The sequence below is a fragment of the Cupressus sempervirens genome, chromosome 9 (assembly GCF_028749045.1).
Source record: "Cupressus sempervirens isolate cs-2001-9-10 chromosome 9, ASM2874904v1, whole genome shotgun sequence".
NCBI lineage: Eukaryota > Viridiplantae > Streptophyta > Pinopsida > Cupressales > Cupressaceae > Cupressus > Cupressus sempervirens.
Genome location: NC_143126.1, coordinates 489349317 through 489367820, shown reverse-complemented (window position 1 = coordinate 489367820; position 18504 = coordinate 489349317). Strand labels below are relative to the sequence as shown.

Sequence of the window (18504 nt, the reverse complement as noted above, 5' to 3'; positions counted from 1 at the left end):
GTGTGAGATTATCACATAACATTCCATTGAAACAATTAGGTGCCTAGTCTATAATTTGATTCATACCTCTACAAATATTTGATAAAAGTTGACAAACTTTATGATTCATGCAATTACTACATCCCCAAGAGATAGCATTGACTTCAACTACCTATGCATGTAAGAAATGTACCCTTCAAATATATGATGTTATCAATTATGATATATTTTGCTCGATGACATTCCTTAGGGTGGCTCTATTGAAAAAATGTCCATCTTTCTAAGTCTTGTCTTCACCAAGATCCACAACTAAATTGGCAGCTAGATTGAGTACTTTGAGGTAATTAGACGAACAAGTCACATGCAATGTTAATGTTTGTTTGAGCATTTTGTCAAGCAAATCACGGACAAAACTCTTCTTGTTTTGACATCCACAACATTCTGATATGCCTATGTGGAATCTAAATTCCCAAACATTGTTAATGGGTACCTTTCACTTGATGCTCGAGAGCCACATCATTTGCATCAAGAGCTCTCTTCTTCTTTTTTTAGACAACAATAATATGACAATGAAAGTACATCACTCACAGAGGATGAATTTATTTGTTTGGGAAGCAACTCATCTGACCATATATCTTTATGAGACTGCCATTAATGGTTGACATATATAAGATGTGATTGACAACATCTTTACTTAGATCTCTATCAAATCTATTGCTTGTAATTGTGTGCCTTCACTACAAAATCTTTACTTAAGTGCAATTAACCTAGGCCACTCACTGCATTCAAAACTTCATTTCTGGAAACTGCATGGTGAGGAGATCTAAAGAGTTCTACTATCTGTCTATGACATTTATTGTTTCCAAAGAGTATCATGGCACACCATTGATTTTACAATCATTGTTACAAGTTTCAAACTTGCCTTTAGATTTGGGTATCATGAGTACTGACTCAAAATCTTGCCTTCACAGATCCTTCTCAATCCGCTTCACATGGATGGCCAATCTAAACTCCATGAATGAATCTAGCCAGGGAATCAAATTTGAAAGAATACAACTGTGTTCCATTCTCCACTTTCCATAACTTGATAGTCTGATCTGCACCGTCGGTTATTAATTGTGTAGAATCCCTTGAGACATCACAGCACCAAACAACATCATTGTGGCCTTGATAGGTCCCATGGAATTCAGCATTGTGTGCATACCACACATTGGACACATGATCCTTGGCACATGAGAATAACAAATCCCCATCTCTACTGTGCTTGAGAAATGTCAGAGGCCTCTCATGCCCCTTCAATAGAATTGGCCTCATCTAACAGTCTTTATGATTTCCTGGTTTAAAGCCGTCTAAAATATTTTTCCAAGGGTTTTAGCAAGAAAAGAGGACCAAAATGAAATGCATTGCGATCTAAAATCTTTTCAAGGGCCTCCTCGAAGATGGTGACTTGAGGTTTTCCAATAGAATTTAGGTACTTCAACACCAATGTAAAAAGAATCTTTTGTAAAAATGTCTCAGCTCTTTAAAATTGCTTTCCCAATGGTAGGTTCATCAATGTTGCTATCATTGTTAGGCCTGTTCAATCGATCATCAAGTTACTCATTGATGACTATGGAATTCTGACCATACCTGATAGGAGAAGTCTAGTATCCCTATATCCACTATTCATCTCATGCTCCCATCTCGGCACTTGCCTTTTAGATGATCTTACTTCCATTGTTTAACCTTAATCAGCTAAACAAAGAGGTTAATAACTGCCTCATAGAGGTTAAGAAATACGCTTTTTTGGAGAGGTTAATTAAACTACTCCAAAATGTGTGTTTTGAAGGTTATCATTAACCTTTTGAGAGGTTAAGAAAAATGCATTTTTGGAGAGGTTAATTAACCTACTCCAAAATGCGCAATTTAAAAGTTATCATTAACCTTTTGAGAGGTTAATGGTTAATGATAGACTTGAAAACACGTATTTTGGGTCTCAACATTAACCTGCGATAAGTTGGAGCTCAGAAGCCCGATTTTAAAAATTTCAAGTGCTGGGTGGAGCTAAGGACGAGCCGGAGACATGAAGATTCAAAAGCTCACGAAAACTCAGAGATAAAATGGTCATTTCAATGATCAAAACAGGACCTATTTCACACATAATTAGGGGATTAACAGTTTCAAAAATTGAAACACTTTATGACCAGTCAACAATGTGCTAGTGTTGAACCCACCCTCCCACAACGAGGAGAACGAAAAATGATGGTCAAACCTCATTTGATGTTGATTACTTTTTGTTGTTAGTTTATGCTTATGTTTAAGCCCTGCCTATACTTGGAATATGGAAACTTTTATTAATATAGACATGTATACTACTAGGTTAGTTTGTTATAGTTTAATTAGTATCTATTATAGGTGGTTATATAGTTTGTTATTGCTCTCTCATACTATTGTCTTTTTTGTTTTAAATATAGGTGAGTGACTATTGTGTTGTTTGTTGGTTTGTAAGTTGCTTGTCTACGAATAATTTTTTTTCACTTTATTAATTCTTTTAACTAGTCACCCAATTTTAATTGATTTTAATTTAAAAAACAAAAACAAATTTAAACTCAAAATCAAAACTATTGATATAATGTTGTGAATAATATTACATGCTACACCAACAAACTATATAAATATTAAATTAAAGATTACTACGACTTTCTAGGTATATTACATACTAAACCAACAAACTACATAAATATTAAATTACCGATTACTATGACTCTCCAGGTATCGAGTACTCTCCGCCATTGTAATACACATTCTACATATACGCAATCGATATTGATTGAACTTACAGGCGCTGCCCAATGTGCATTTTAGCTTACTTCTCTCCAACGACAACTATAAAAACCAGGAAAACAAAGATTCCTTGCTCACCTCACTGATCTCCCACTCCTATATGACCGACTATAGCCCAGAGCAGAGTTAGAAATTCGCCTCCTACAGTGAGCTTCTCTGCATGTGTGGAAGCTTTGTTTTTCAGCGCATAAAATATAATCACACCACTCCAGTAATCTGAAATTATTTTCCACCTTCGCTCTTCTGGCTGCTGCTGCAGCTGACGAGCTAGTTTTGCACCATGTCCAAAAGTAGAATAGTTTTCGTAGCTTTTCAATGTGTTGTAGTCAAGGTGGGGAAGGCTAATGAGCTCATTGTGAACATCCATGTGTTTCACATTTGCAATGTCTGGATGGAGTGGAAGAAGCTTGGGCGTGGACACTAGTAAATACGCACAATACCTTGACAACTTCCCGCTTACACGAACATTCCTTTTTATATCCTCCGCCTCCCCTCTTGAACTGGGCTCTGCCTCTCTCTGCATCTCACAGATTGTGGTAGCTATATGCCAATGCAGAATTAGATGCTCTTGATCTTGCTGTGAAGCCCATTTCAGATCTTCGCAGTTGTTTACTTCCAAACCGAAATCATAGGACTCCAATTGTTTTCTACAGCTTTCCACATCTCCTTTTTCTGATGAGCATCTCTCTCTAAGTTGCTCAACAATAATTATTTTCAGATCATCTAGGTCGGTGTCTGTCTTGGTGTACCAGCCCGTAACAAGGCTTGTGAGGCGGAGAAATTTAGTGAGCTTCCAGATGCAAGGAGAGACATGTGAGCAGGTGTCGATCATCGAGTATTGTGATATATGGTTTTTCCAGTACCCACCCGGGCAGCACTTGCGGAAGCAGCTGGATACCTGAATGGCAATCTTCATTAGCTTCGCCATGCACGAATCCTTTCCATTCCTTCTGTGTGCAATAGAGAGTAATCCTAAATTAGAATGCAAATCCACTCTATTATTATATCAAATAACAGTTAGCATTCAAGAGTATTATAGAAAATTAAAACAAAGGCAAATACTGTCACGCATATGTAAGTTGAACTTGTAAAATATTTTTATAAAATATCAATAATTTTTTGTTTTCATTTCTTATTCTCTAGTGTTATTATCTTAAACATGAAGAATTTACACAATACATCTAATTAAATTAATTAAATGAAGTCGGCATATATCCATAAAAGAAAGTCAACTAATTTCTCAAATTTCTTAGTCCTATTACTGATTAGGACTTTGACAAGTTCTATTAATTGTGGTAAGACTTGTTGATTTTTAATTTAAATTTGCAATTGTTAGTTTAATGTCTAATATTTTTGACAACATGGTACCAATAATTGAGACTATAAAGTTGTTATTACCAATAATTAAATGAATTCCATCATTTTTTCCAAAACGAAATCAAGCATGTGATGTCATAAGTATGGGTGTCTCTTTTGAATGACCATTAGTCTGACATCTTTTGGAATTGTTTTTGGCAACTTGATAAAAAGACATCCTAATGCGATGTCATTTTTTGTGATCTGCCCCTGAAAACTTTTGTTATAAATTAGAGACTTACCAAATAAACTTGTGTACAAAAATTAAAGATAATACAAAATTTAAATTAAAAAATCCATATAGAATTTTAGTAAAGCCCAATTAAGATGCACAATTACTAAATTCTCTCCCCAATAAATAACTTGATTAAAAAATATTTGTGTTGAAATATTCTTTCAATTATTTTTCATTTTTGTGCTAAAGTAGATATGATACAGCTAATTCTCTCAGCATTTAGAACCACAAATTATTTTCAAGGAAAAGGAACTAAAGCCTGCTTTTGTTGAAGAGTGTACTACTTTTCCAAGGCTTTTGTTGAAGAGTGTACTACTTTTCCAAGGTTAGGCTGGATTAAAATGCAGGGAATATTCCCGCAAACTTTGATGAGATAGATTTCAGGGTTCATTTGGTTGCTGAAATTTGATTTGAGAATTGACATTTGGAATCTTGGATTTCAAATTCTAGAACTTGAAATCTAGATTATGGTTTTGGGAATTTGATTCGGATCATTTGGTTCACAAAGAATTCATTATGAAAATACACATTCCATTTGTTTCGTTGCACATTTGTAGGCTTGAATACCAACCAGAATAAACATATTTAACTTATTTTATTTTATTTCTAAAACTATTTCAACTAATGAAGATGAAGAAGTTCAATTATTTAGAAATACAGATGAAAGGATATCCTTCTTGTAGAACGATTTCAAAGATGAGTTGTTCAAGTTATGGATTGTTGCTTACTTCCTAGTCGAATTATGTTATAGATAGATCAAACCTAATTCAAAAAGTTACAATCACAAGAAGGATGAAATCATAACGAAAATCCAAATAAATGGATAAACTAGTCTCACTTTTAAAATATTAAATTAATTTTCATATTGCTCACAGGAAAAATTCAAATACAAGAAAAAGCTAAATTGATTTTATTGCATTATAGAATTCATTACATGAAGCCTCTATTTATGAAGGATTTGAGAGCTCTCTAGAAAACTAAATCAATACAAACTCTAAATTTGATAATATCAAATGCCTACAAATACCTAACAAGCCACATGGGTGGCTAGAAATATAGTATACCACATGTGGGCTGCTAGACAAGATGGGTTGTTAAGTGGGTTGTCCACACATTGATAAAATAGCACCTTATTTTATGCATAGCAGGTGGTGGGTAGGCTGGTCTTGTCTTTATACGCAGTGGTAGGTAGGTGGGTGGTCTGGCTACTTTGGCAGCATACGGCAGACAATTACATCTGCCAACATATAGACAGAGGATTATACTAAATTGACATTCACTAGAGGGAACGGCATCATATCCCTCACAGATCTGTAAGTCAACCCTCAATCACTCAATTATCAATTTGGCGTTAGCAAATTGATCAAACGCCATTAGCCAGGCCACCATTGACACTCTAGCGCTTATGCTCTCTAATGTTGAATTCCATCCACAGTGAGAAGCAGTTAAAGGATGAGAAAGAATCAAACGCTGAGGAACCTAAGCATGGATTACCTCTCTCATGTCTCTGGTTTCTTCGATGAAACCCTCGGGAAGAAAATTGCAGGAATTAAGGTGGCCAAGGTGGCCTCTAAGTGGATTCTTAATCTCTCACATTTGTCAAGCAGACTTTAATGGTCCGTTTGGTTGATAAAATAGGAATAGAAAAATTGGAATACGATTTTTATTTTCTGTTTGGTTGATGGAATAGGATTAGAAAAATTTGGAATACGATTTTTATATTCCCATTTTACCTCTAAAATGAACTTATACCCATTCCAAAAAATAGCTGTTATTGGAATAGCCATTCCTATTCCCAAAATTACATGCTTATTCTCCATTCCTATGCCCGCGGCCAAAAAGTTTTTCATTTCATCATATGTAATCTAAGTTTCTACCTATTTTGATAGAATAAGAAATCCTAGATTTGAGAGTAAATGGGCATACCACATTTTCATTTTTTTTCTACTTTCAATTTCAATTCAATTTTGTACATCCAAAGAACAATTAGAAATTTTTAGAAATTACAAACGTCAATCACTATCTAATTCCTACAACCAAACGGACCCTCACTTCATTGATTTCACTTTTGGGACAGTGAGGATACTTGTGCTGCGGTTAAGTGAAAAATCTATCACAGTAATAGGTTTTAGCGCTAAGTTGCATCCTATTTCTTCTGTGCCCGTGTTTCTCTCGAATTCATTACTCTCCTAGAGTGTACAATACCTATCTTTTCTTACTTTTTGTAAGATACATACTCTTCAAAATCGATGCTTGCTCTAGCAATAACATAATGTGGAAATTGAATATAAACATAGCTTATCAAATATAAGCTATGATAGAGAAATTAGAAATTGCAGATGTGTGTACCTTCCACGGGAATGCCGAATGCGTGCGCAGATAAGCCAGACCATGGTCCAATCCGACAACAAAACTCTGCAGAACTGCACAATCTCTAAAACAAGAGCAACAGATAGGAGCACATACGCCACCATGCGTTGTGAATACAGAGTTTCCCTCAACACTTTCTGCGAACTCAATTCGCTGTAAAGCAGAAAACCAGTTATTCCCAGCAGACAGATGTTGACCAAGCGCAATACAATTCCCACTTTACTGAATGCCGTACCGCTTGACTTGGAGAACAAAAGTTCGTAGAGAAATTTCAGCTCCATCTCGGCGACAGCAAATATCTTCTCTGGGCAAGGGATGTGAGATAAATCATCGGTAAAGTAGAAGTCCCTTGTTTTGTTGTAATACCTTTCGTGAAGATAGAGATTCACATATCTGCGCTTATTCATTTTAAATAAGGCATGTGACAAGCAAAGCAGGTAGTTTTCTGTGGGCGCTTTTCCTTCGGAATTCCAAACATCATTAATAGTCACCATCATATTATCGCTCTTTCTCCATTTTTTCAGTCCCATGACCAGATAATTACATCTTCCGCCCTCCAGTTGCATAAAGACATTCATGGGATCAGCAGAGCTGACAATCTGCGAGAGGCTGGAGGATCTCAAGGCCATGGTCCTTTCACCGTACTTCGAAATACCAACTACTAACAAGAGCAGGGCCGCAGCTAACAGATACCCTCCCAACTTTGATAAATACACAACATAAGCCGCCACCGAGATCTGGTACAGCATGGTGAGCAGGTGTCTTAACCAGAGCTCATTGTCTTGCGTGGAATATGCGGAGATGGTATCGGGTCCTCCCAAATGTGAGAGCAATATGGGAGCCCATAACCCGAACAAGATTGCACGAGTCTGAGTGTGCGCCATGACACCAAGTGCATAGATGGCCACAGCGTCCGCAGACATGTAACCCAACCATATCACTAGCTGCAATACAGAACTTCCACTGCGGTATCTGAGTGCACCGCCAAAAGCGAGCAGAAGCTGCACCATCATGCTCACCAACACTACGAGGTTTATCATCCAATCCTTTGAAAGTCGATAAACAAAATCCCCTACACTGTCTTCCACTCCTACCCGCAAACTGCTCCATTTCCCCTCCATCGTTCGTCTCTTCCGAGTCCTGCAATAATGATGCAAACTTAACCTACAGCCATAGCACCAAGATCCAAACTTTGTAGTCTAATAATTACAGTCAAAGACAGTAATTCATGATAAAATTGAATGGTTTTGTCTAATATGATTAGAATAACATAATAATCAGGACAGCTTAAACATAAACATGGCACACTAAAAATAATTTCTAAATTAAAAGTGTTAAATATTGATTTTTTTTGTCTTTCAGTGTGTAGTAATAAAGACTGGTCATCTATGGTAAGTCCAGTCATCTTCGAGTCGAAATACTTAAACAAGGACAGCATATTTCAAAGCAAAATTCTGAGTGAAAATCTAAATGCTTGGTAGGATAAAGGAAAAAGTAGAAACATCGTACTAATGCTGTGGAAACATCATAATCGAATACAGGAAAGTTAAAAGAGTATACGACGCTCCTGTTCACGCTATGATAACAACATGAGCCAACATGAAAACAGATCCATTCCCCACCATGGGAAGGATTTATTCCCCACTACAAAAAGAGATTTATTCCGACTTAACATTTAGCCTGCTTTGTTCGTCCTTGCTGTCTGCTCTGTTCGTCCTTGCTGTCTCGTGAATAGATCATTCTAAATCATAATTGTATTCATTATTATTATTATATTTTTAAATGATTGCATATATATTATTCTGAGTGAATTTGGCTGGATGAAAACCCTTTAGTCCTAGATTCTTAACTGAAGGGATTCAGCTATAACACACATAAGGTATCTTATAATTACAAACAAATATTTCGTAAAGGACATCCACAAAAAATAAAGAATATAATATTGTTTTGAATAAATAATGTTGCAAAATATACATTCAATTTAAATATTAATTATTTTAATAATAAATCTTAACAATGTTGAAAGAGATATATAACTAATTAATTGTTAGATTATTTAGTAATCATAAATATATATTAGAGAACAATTTTAAAGTTTAAAGAAAAAATAATAGTTTTTAAAGTTTTATTTTATTTTATTGAGGCAATTTAGGTCAATTGAAAAATGTAGGCAATTATCCATAATTAATTTATGTTATAGTTTCTAGTACAAGTAAAAAAAATTGGAATAGTTCTAAGATTAACCTTGAACATCTTTGCAATAACCAAATTTCTTAGGCCCTTCGTGGACAATTGTATTGTCAAATTGTCTATTATAGTACTGACAATAACTAGTTGGATCTTCTTTTCATAAGGAATTGTCTCCCCCCCTTCAAATCTCATTGAATTTTGTTGTGGTCAAACACAATTTTGTGGAGGATCAGTTAGTCTAGACGGCTTCCTCATCAAGTGTTTTCTTTGTCGTTTTTATTGTTCCTATGTTATATTCTTAACCCCTCTCCTCTATAAGAGAGATTGGTCTAATGACATTGCCACTATGGTTAGTATCTTTCATTGAAATGTTCTTTCAGGCAAGATTTTTGCTCTTGATAATCTTTCTAAGAGAAAATCTAACTTTCATATTAGGGAATTTCTTGTCACTTTGACGTTGAATATAGTTTATACATGTTTCTTAAATGTTCATATGCTTGTGAGGTTTGGAGTCTTCTCTTTCAACACGAGAGCTTGGAATAGGTATTTCCATATTCTATTATGTATTTCCTTTTCTATTGAAAGGCACTAATTCCTAATCAATCTCTAAACCTTTTGCAGTCTCTGAGTTTAATTGCTATGTCATGGGGTTATGGAAAGAGACCAATAAAAAATTCTTTAGCGAGGTCACTCTATCAACATTTTTTGTTGCTAATACCGAGCTATTTGGAAAATTTCTACTTTGCTAGCACTAAGTTCATGTACAAGGCTAAGTAATCATGTTCTCATTATAATTATTCGGTGACTTCCACTTTTAAAATTAAAGATGACATCTCAATAGTTTTTAGACCTATTAAGGTGTCTATGGAAAATGTTCATTAGAATCTTCCTCATTTTTCATGGATGAAAGAGAATTTTGATGGGTTGTCTAAGGGGAATCCTAGATAGGTTGCATGTGGGGGAGTGGTTAGAGATTATAATGATAAGTTCCTTTCAATAGAGAAACTCACCTTGTGAAGTCAAAATAACCATCTTTTTGAAGTAGGTGCTCCTTACCACAATTTAATATTGGCTTAAAGACTAAGTTGTAGGATTTTGCATGATTAGAAGACCTAACAAAGTATCATTCAATGCCTAAAAGATCTTTGAATAATTACTCTTAGACTAAGGATAAGTCGATTAATAAGTCCATTCGCATTATCAAAATATTTGGAAAAGTTTATATTTCCAATGCTTCCATGAAACAAATGGAGTGATAGACATTTGTGTCTACTAAGAGGCATTGTGCGCATAACAAATGACTTGGTAGCTTGTGTTAGAGTAAATAATTAATTACTATTTACACTTTACTTAAGTTTACTTAGGTTAATGCATTATTATATTAGTTGTCATGTAGACACCTAGGAGTATGTGTTGTCATATGAGTTGTCCTATTGACAACATAGGAGTTAGCAACTAATTTAAGCACATGGTGTCTACAACATCTATCTACAAGATACACCTTGTCATACTTATCCTCTTATTGTCACACATACATTCATGCACAATGGAGGATAATCCACTTCTAGTGGACGTGTGCTTAGTTGTTGAGCTTATCTCTTCACTAACTCCTAGTCATTCTAGATGGCTTTATATATAGGTACCCTTAGTGTATATTCAATCAATTTTCATTCTCATATTGTTATTATGATAATACATCATTTGGTCCATATTGTGCTTTGTTCTTGAGCTTCTTGATCTTGGTGTCATTTTTCCCTAAGGCAAATGCTTACATGGTATCAGAGCCATAGGAGTGTTATTTCATAGCCATTGGAGATCATTTTTGCTTCACCTCTCGAAGGACCTCGGTTCAAATCTAGAGAACCTATAGCTATTAGGAGCATCTAGAGCCAAAGCGAAACTCACCATTGCATCTAGAGTGTTGATTCAGTGAATTTTGACTATAAATTTGCCTACCCTAGGCTATAGTCAAAATTGAGAAAAAAAAATTTGCAAACCGGGACCCAAAGGCCTGATTTTCAGAATTGATATGATCATTTCAGATCTCTAAATTAAATTTTTAGATCTGCATATTTTAATTTTTATGCCTACAATTTTATTTTATTTTGGGGGGAAATTTTGGCCATCAGGCCTTTGGAGGAGAATTTTTTTGCAAGCTAACCAAGTGGTCAAATCCCGGTGCCCATAGAATATTCTCTGGAATATTCCTCATAACGGCAACATTTTCAAATTCTATGCGAGCACTCACAAATTGGCATCACATCACCTGGCAACCATTCTCATCAAACATACTTGCAGCTTCTTAGTCGAATCAACTCTCAGTGATAGAGTTTTTTAAACACTACAATTTTTTTAACAGTGGTGCATGTGGGACCAAAGTCCCATACACACCACCTGTCAGCATCCTTCTCGTTGATGTCAGCTTCCTCACCAGTGACAAACTCCCACCGATCACCACTGAAGCTTCCCAACACCGCCCTCAAACACCAGCCTCCCAGCCACTGCTCCTACCACATGGTATCTGCTACAACCCTTCATGTGGTGTCCGATGTGCATCCAATTATCTGCCACATCATCTGCCCAATCACCCTAAACATGTCACACCCTACCACGATATTAGAGTATGTCAGCACTGACATCATCATCTGTACTGCCACATCACCTAGGAGCTCTTTTTTGTTGATGTCACCTTTTTTTCGGTCTTAAATTTGATGGTCATTTGACTGTTAGAAGTAGGTCAAAATACACTGCCTCGATGGCCATTTGGATGTCAATTTTAACACAATTTTTTTCTGAGAAAACCCCTCACCATATGTAGTTTTGATTTGATAGTCCAACTTTGGGAGGTTGTATCTCAGTCATCTGGACTCCAAATCAAGTGCATTTTTTTTTATTTTGGCTAGAATTTCCTAAACTTTTCAGTGATGCTATTATTTTCTAGTTTTGGTCCATGAATTTTTTAGAAAATTCAATTTTTGATAATTGTACCTGTCCAATCTTGCATTTTGCAACTTCAAATGCTCCATATGGGCTCATCTGACACATTGTCAGGTTCCATTTTTCTGAAAGTGCATAATTTTTCATCTACTTTCTAGATCTGCAATTAGATTATAGGCTTGTGTGAACAGAAATACCACTTCCAGAAATAGGTCCTTCCTTGCATTGTATTACTTTAAAATGGTTGTATTTCTGAGGTACATTTTCAAGTTCTAGATTTGAACTCCAAGAGGAGGTTGTAAATGGCAAAATTAGAAGTCCACTTAGGCCTAAATTGGCAAGTGGCTATTGTAAATGCACTAAGTATAAAGTGCCAAGATCTTTCATTTTTGGTGGGGGGGTGGGTTGATTGAGTGAAAAGGGGGGGTGTTTCTTGGTGTTCTATTTCTCTTTTCCTATTGTTATCTTTCTTTCCTTGCATTATGGGAAATCTTAAGATTCCAAAATTAACACCACATAACTATGCCACATGGTCAACTAAAAAATGGTGTGAATTGATGAATAAAGAAGTTTCTCAATATGTAGATGGTTCTTTTCCTAAACCAACGGGCGATCAAGTATCTCAAAATTATATCAATGCTTGGGAAATGGTAGATAGGAAAACCCTAAGTATTCTTAGGTTAGGGGTTGAAGACAAGATCCTCTATCATACCATGAAGTATAATACATCCAAGGAAACTTGGGATGCCCTTAAAACCCTATATGGGAAAGTGATTGAAGTGGATGTCTACAAGATTAAAGATGAGCTTGTCTCCCTAGATATTAAGAGTTTTGATTCTATCCAGGATTTTATCATTAAGGTGAATGAGTTGAGAATAAAACTTGATGATTTTGGTAGTCCCATTAAAGATGATAGGTTGATTTATCTAATTCACAATAAGTTGCCATCAGAATACTCCACATTTGTCTCTTCTTTCAACACCACAAAGACTACCTTAGGGGCTTCCTATAAGAAAATCACTTTTGATGATTATGCTTAGTTGTTAGAGGATGAACAAGCTAAGTTGATAACAATGGGGATTCTCAAGTCTTCAAAGTCTAAGGCATTGGTGGCTAACATTGAGAGTTCTCAAAATTCAACTGGTGAAAGTTCAAACTAAGGAAAAGGAAAAAAGAAGAAGTGGGAAGATAACAAACAAGGGGATATAGAAAAGTCACCACCAACATCAAATCAACAAGTCAAGTCATCTCCTAATACCAACAAAAAGGGGTATACTAATCAGGAAAAGAAGTGTGCCTGTTGCAAAAAACTTGGTCATTATGAACATTAGTGTTATCACAAGCAGATTGATGAGTTGAAGAACATCATGAAGAAAGGGTCTTCATCTTCTGATTCTAAGGGAAAAGGCCAAGCTTTACTCACAAACATTGTTAGTTAGGGAGAACAAATTATTGACTCAGGTGCCACACATCATATGGGTGCTTCAAAGAGAGATTTTTCTTCCATGACACCTTCAGAGGTACCTCACATCTTTGTAGGAGATGATACTAAAGTGGAAGTTGAAGGAAATGGTGAAATTGAGATGGAAAATGGAGCATTCAAGGATGTTCTCTATGTTCCTAATCTTACCTCCAACCTTCTTTCAGTCTACCAAATCACTCACTATGGAGGTGAATATAAGGTTGAATTTCTTGTAGATTTAGCGGTAGTGAAAAGCATCAAGGATGACTCTATGGTTGCAATAGGAGAAGCCAATCATGATTTAAGACTTTACACATTATCTTCCTTTGTGGCAAAATCTAATGCACAAGCCTTGTTAATGCATTCCAATACAGAAAGCAAACTATGGCATAAGAGATTTGGACATCTCAACTATAGGTATCTACATCATCTTAGCAACAAGAACATGGTTCGTGGTCTACCTCAAGTCCCTTTTTCAAAAGGTGTTTGTTCAGGTTGCTCACTTGGGAAACATCCAAAAAAAAAATTTGACAAGGGGAAGTCTTGGAGAGCACAATGAATTCTTAAATTGGTTCATAGTGATGTGTCAGGCCCATTTCCAGTGCCATCATTTGGAAAGTCTTGTTGTGCACTCATCTTCATTGATGACTACTTTCGCTTTACTTGGGTCTTCTTCATGGCTCATAAGAGTGAATTTTTTGAGTGATTTCTCATCTTCAAGGCTCAAGTGGAAAAGTAGTTAGAAAAGGCCATCAAAGTTCTTCGAATAGATAATGGGGGGGAGTATGTGAACTCAAGACTTGTAGACTTTTTCACTCAAGAGGGCATTGACCTTCAAAATTCACCATATATGACACAACAAAATGGTGTTGCTGAAAGGAAGAACAAAACCCTAGAGGAGATGACCACTTGCATGCGACTACATAAGTCTCTTGATCAAGTCTTTTGAGCTGAAGTAATGAATTGTGCTAACTACATCCAAAATAGGAGTCCTCATAAAGCTTTGGATGGTGAAACTCCTTTTGAAGCTTAGACTAGTAGGAAACCTTTTGTTAAGCACTTTAGAGTATTTGGTTGTCCAGCATGGGAAGAAATACCTCCACAAAAATGCAAGGCCTTGGAACCTCAAAGCAAACCTTGCATCTTTGTTGGATATGCAGACTCACATAAGTCCTACAAGTTGATGGATCCAAAGACACATGAAATTTTCTATGAGAGGAGTGTCCACTTTAAAGAAATTTGTTCCAACTTTATTTCTTCAACTCCTCCTTCTTCCTCCTTCATTGAAGAGAGTAACAGTGATGATAGTGACTTGGAAGATGTGCATCCACGACCCAAACAGAGGCATTAGCCAAATGAGGTTGAGGATATCCCTTCTACATCTTCTTCCACTAGACCTAGATGGGCTAAGTAGACATTGGATACAGTAGGACCATTGGCAAGGAATCCTTCAGATACTAGGAGGACAAGATCACAGCATAACTCACTCTCTCATGCATATATTGCAATTTCTTTCGATCCATAATCATTCAAAGAAGCATCAGGTATTCCAGAATGGGATAGAGAAATGGAGGAAGAATATAATTCTCTTATGAGATATGACACATGGGAGTTAGTCTCTCTTCCTAAGGGAAGAAAATTGGTTTGATGTAAGTGGATCTATCGGACCAAGTTTGTAGCGGATGGAAGTGTGGATAAGCATAAGGCTAGACTTGTTGTAAAAGGTTTCTCTCTAGTACCTAGCATTGACTACACTGAGACCTTTGCACTAGTGGCAAAATTGAACTCCATTCGTTTGACACTAGCTATACCAGGAGCTCAAAGATGGGTTATTCACTAGATGAATGTGAAGAGTGCATTCTTGAGTAGTGATCTTTATGAGGAGATTTATATGGAGTAGCCATAGGGGTTCATTCAGGATTCTACCTTGGTTTGTAAATTGGAGAAGTCTATCTATGGACTTAAACAAGCTCCAAGAGCTTGGTATGCCAAGATGGATTCTTTCCTTCTCTCAGCAGGGTTCACCAGATGTCATTCCAATTCAAATGGCTATATTCTTCGGTGGGAAGATTCTCACTTGCTACTTGTGTTTTATGTTGATGACTTGATCATTACAAGGAGTACAACATCATTCATTCATAGTGTCAATGCTACTTTGTGGGACAGGTTTTCGATGACAAACTTGGGTCTACTTCATTATTTCCTTGATATCGAGATACATTAATTTTTGTCAAGGATCACTTTATCATACCCAAGTATGCTCTTGATCTTCTTGCTCCATTTTGCATGAGTGACTACAAGGCTACATCTGCTCCATTCCTTTCAAGTGTTAAGTTAGAAGCAAAGTGTTCCACTCCACTTGTTGGTGCTACTTTGTATAGACAATTGGTTGGAAGCCTCATCTACTTGACACATACCTACCTTGACATCTTGTTTGCACTTGGCATGGTTTCTTTCTTTATGCAAGAGTCACATGAACTTCATTGGAAGGCAACCAAACACATCCTACACTATATCCAAGGTATACATACCTATGGGATACGCTATTAGCTGGTATAGGACTACAATTAGTGGGTTATACAGACTCAAACTATGTAGGAAATATTGATTCTCACAAGTGCACTTCAGGATGTATATTTCATCTTGATTCTGGCCCCATTTGTTGGCAGAGCAAAAAGAAAAACATTATTGTTCTTTCATCAATTGAGGCTGAGTATTAAGGAGCTATGAATGTGACAACAAAAACTATTTGGTTATAGTAGATCCCGAAGGAGTTTGGTTTTGACATTCCTAGACCCACAGTCACACATTATGATAATCAGGGTGCCATTGAAATCTCAAAAAATCCAGTGCAACATCATCGCATCAAACATATTGAGGTTCGTATGCACTACATCAGAGAGCTGATTCTTGAGCAGGTCATTGGATTGCAGTATTGTCCTATAGAGCAGCAAATAGCTGACATCTTCAACAAGCCCTTCACTAAGGTCAAGTATCTTCATTTCTGAGATCTCTTGGGAGTGCAAGATTTTTCACCAAGGGGGTCACATGACTCTTCTCTTCTTTATTGTATATATCTCTCTTTTTGGAGGAGGGTTTTTCCCATGAGATTTTCCCTCTTTCCCCATTTTTCAAGAGATTTAATTGCATTGCATTGTATGTATAGCATTGCATTTGTACATGGGTACCTAACATGGCCTAGTACCCAGGACCCATCATAGCTTTTGTAAGCTTAAGTGCATTCCCCTAGGTTGCACTTAAGGTGGGGTGTTAGTGTAAATGATTGACTACTATTTACACTTTACTTAAGTTTACTTAGGTTAATGCATTATTATATTAGTTGTCATGTAGACACCTAGGAGTATGCATTGTCGACATACGAGTTATCTTGTTGACAACACACAACTTAGCAACCAATTTAAGCACATGGTGTCTAAAACATCTCTCTACAAGATAAACCTTGTCATACTTATCCTCTCATTGTTGCATGTACATTCATTCACAATGGATGATAATCCACTTCTGGTGGACATGTGCTTAGTTGTTGAGCTTATCTATTCACTAACTCCTAGTAATTCTAGATACCTTTATATATAGGCACTCCTAGTATATATTCAATAAATTTTCATTCTCATATTGTTATTATGATCATACATCATTTGGTCCATATTGTGCTTTGTTCTTGAGCTTCTTAATCTTGGTGTCATTTTTCCCTAAGGTAAATTCTTACAACTTGTTGATTGTGTTTATTAATATTTTACCTCCTTGATGACATATGAAAAGCTCATATGGGAAGCATTTAGTACCCTATAATTTATAATGGAAAAATCTATACAGAATTATTTTTCCTTTATTAAGTTGAGCGAGGTGGAAGCTAGGGGTTTTTTTATTTATCATTTTGGAAACCCTTCTCATATTTTATAGGTTTAGTGGAGGTTATATTGTGCTCCACCATTCTAGACTTTATTATCATATCTCACTTTTTTGTTTGACTTTATCAAAACGAGTGGAGACTGGAGCAAAAAAAAAAGTTATGATTATATTAGGAACAATGCCTCACTAAAAAATAAAACAAACTAAAATCAAATAAACAGTATATGAGATTTGTTTCATTGTGTATTATCACCTTCCTAAATATCTCATTATCCTTGAGGTTTAGGATTACAAATTGTCATAAAGTTTGTGGATCTGTTGGTTAACAGTTTGTCTTCCTTAATATTATGGTTTATACCTTGACTCTTATATCCCCCAATGGCTAGTGGAGAACAAAGAAGTTAACAATAGAATGGCTTAGTGTTGATCAAAAATTGATACAAGTATGAGAATGCATTTCAATCATTGTTTTGTCACTGATGTCAAACCTGCTATTTGCTAGAGAGACAATTGCTTAGTTCATCAGAGTACTATCATTTTTTTATTGATGAAGAGGATTTGATCAAATGAGGCAACAAGAGCACCTAAAGGAAAGGTTGAGTTATGATATGGAAAGAAGTATAAAGATCAGTTACAATGATGATATAGTGGATTGATTATCTACTTAAGGTTGCATGGATACATTGATTAAGTTCCAAAGAACAAGTAAAACAAATTGAGTTTACTAATCTTAACAAACTACATAGTAGGTGCCAAGAAATGTTAGTGTAAGTTGAGCAGAAAATTAGTTGGAGCCGAGCAAAGTTGAATTTCAGTGAATGCTAAGTGAATTGTAGATAGTGCTAAGCTAAGTGGAACTTAGTGTAAACTTTAGTTCATGCCAAATGGTTTGATAATGGATGTCAAGTAACATAGCATGTGTTGAGCATCAAAAGCAAGTAAATACCAAGTGACAACATGATGAGTTTGATCATGAATTCGATGAATGTGAGTTGGCAAGTTTGATTTCTTGGATTGTGTGAATTGTGTGGAAGATAAGCTTGATGAGCTAGTGGCATAGAATTCAGATAAACTATGTTGAATCAAATTCAAGGAGGATTTTGAAGGAAGTTTCTAGAGGAAGAAAAAATAGAAAGATGGTTAGATTCAATGAATCCTACCTATTCCTAGAATGGACAATTGTGTTTAAGTGGCAAAATATGAAAATTCTCATTATAAGAGAATGCAAGGCCAAATGGAACTGTTGGCATATGCGAGATCTCAAAGGAGACAACAAGTC

The 18504-nt window shown here is 35.9% G+C and overlaps 1 protein-coding gene across 2 annotated transcripts; it reads right to left on the bottom strand.

The window, feature by feature from the left end:
* Nucleotides 1–2560: 2560 nt before the first annotated feature.
* On the bottom strand, nt 2561–8036 carry LOC149539457 (uncharacterized). Of its 2 annotated transcripts, none has more exons than XM_089800704.1 (2): nt 6743–8036; nt 2561–3752 (listed from the first exon to the last, which is right to left on the bottom strand). In XM_089800704.1, the coding sequence occupies exons 1-2, from the start codon at nt 7882–7884 to the stop codon at nt 2882–2884; spliced, it is 2013 nt and encodes a 670-aa protein (XP_089656830.1). In that variant the 5' UTR covers nt 7885–8036; the 3' UTR covers nt 2561–2881. The 2 variants fall into 2 exon arrangements, with proteins under 2 accessions (XP_089656830.1, XP_089656831.1); XM_089800705.1 differs by having other exon boundaries at nt 2561–3749.
* Between the last annotated feature and the right edge of the window lie 10468 nt (nt 8037–18504).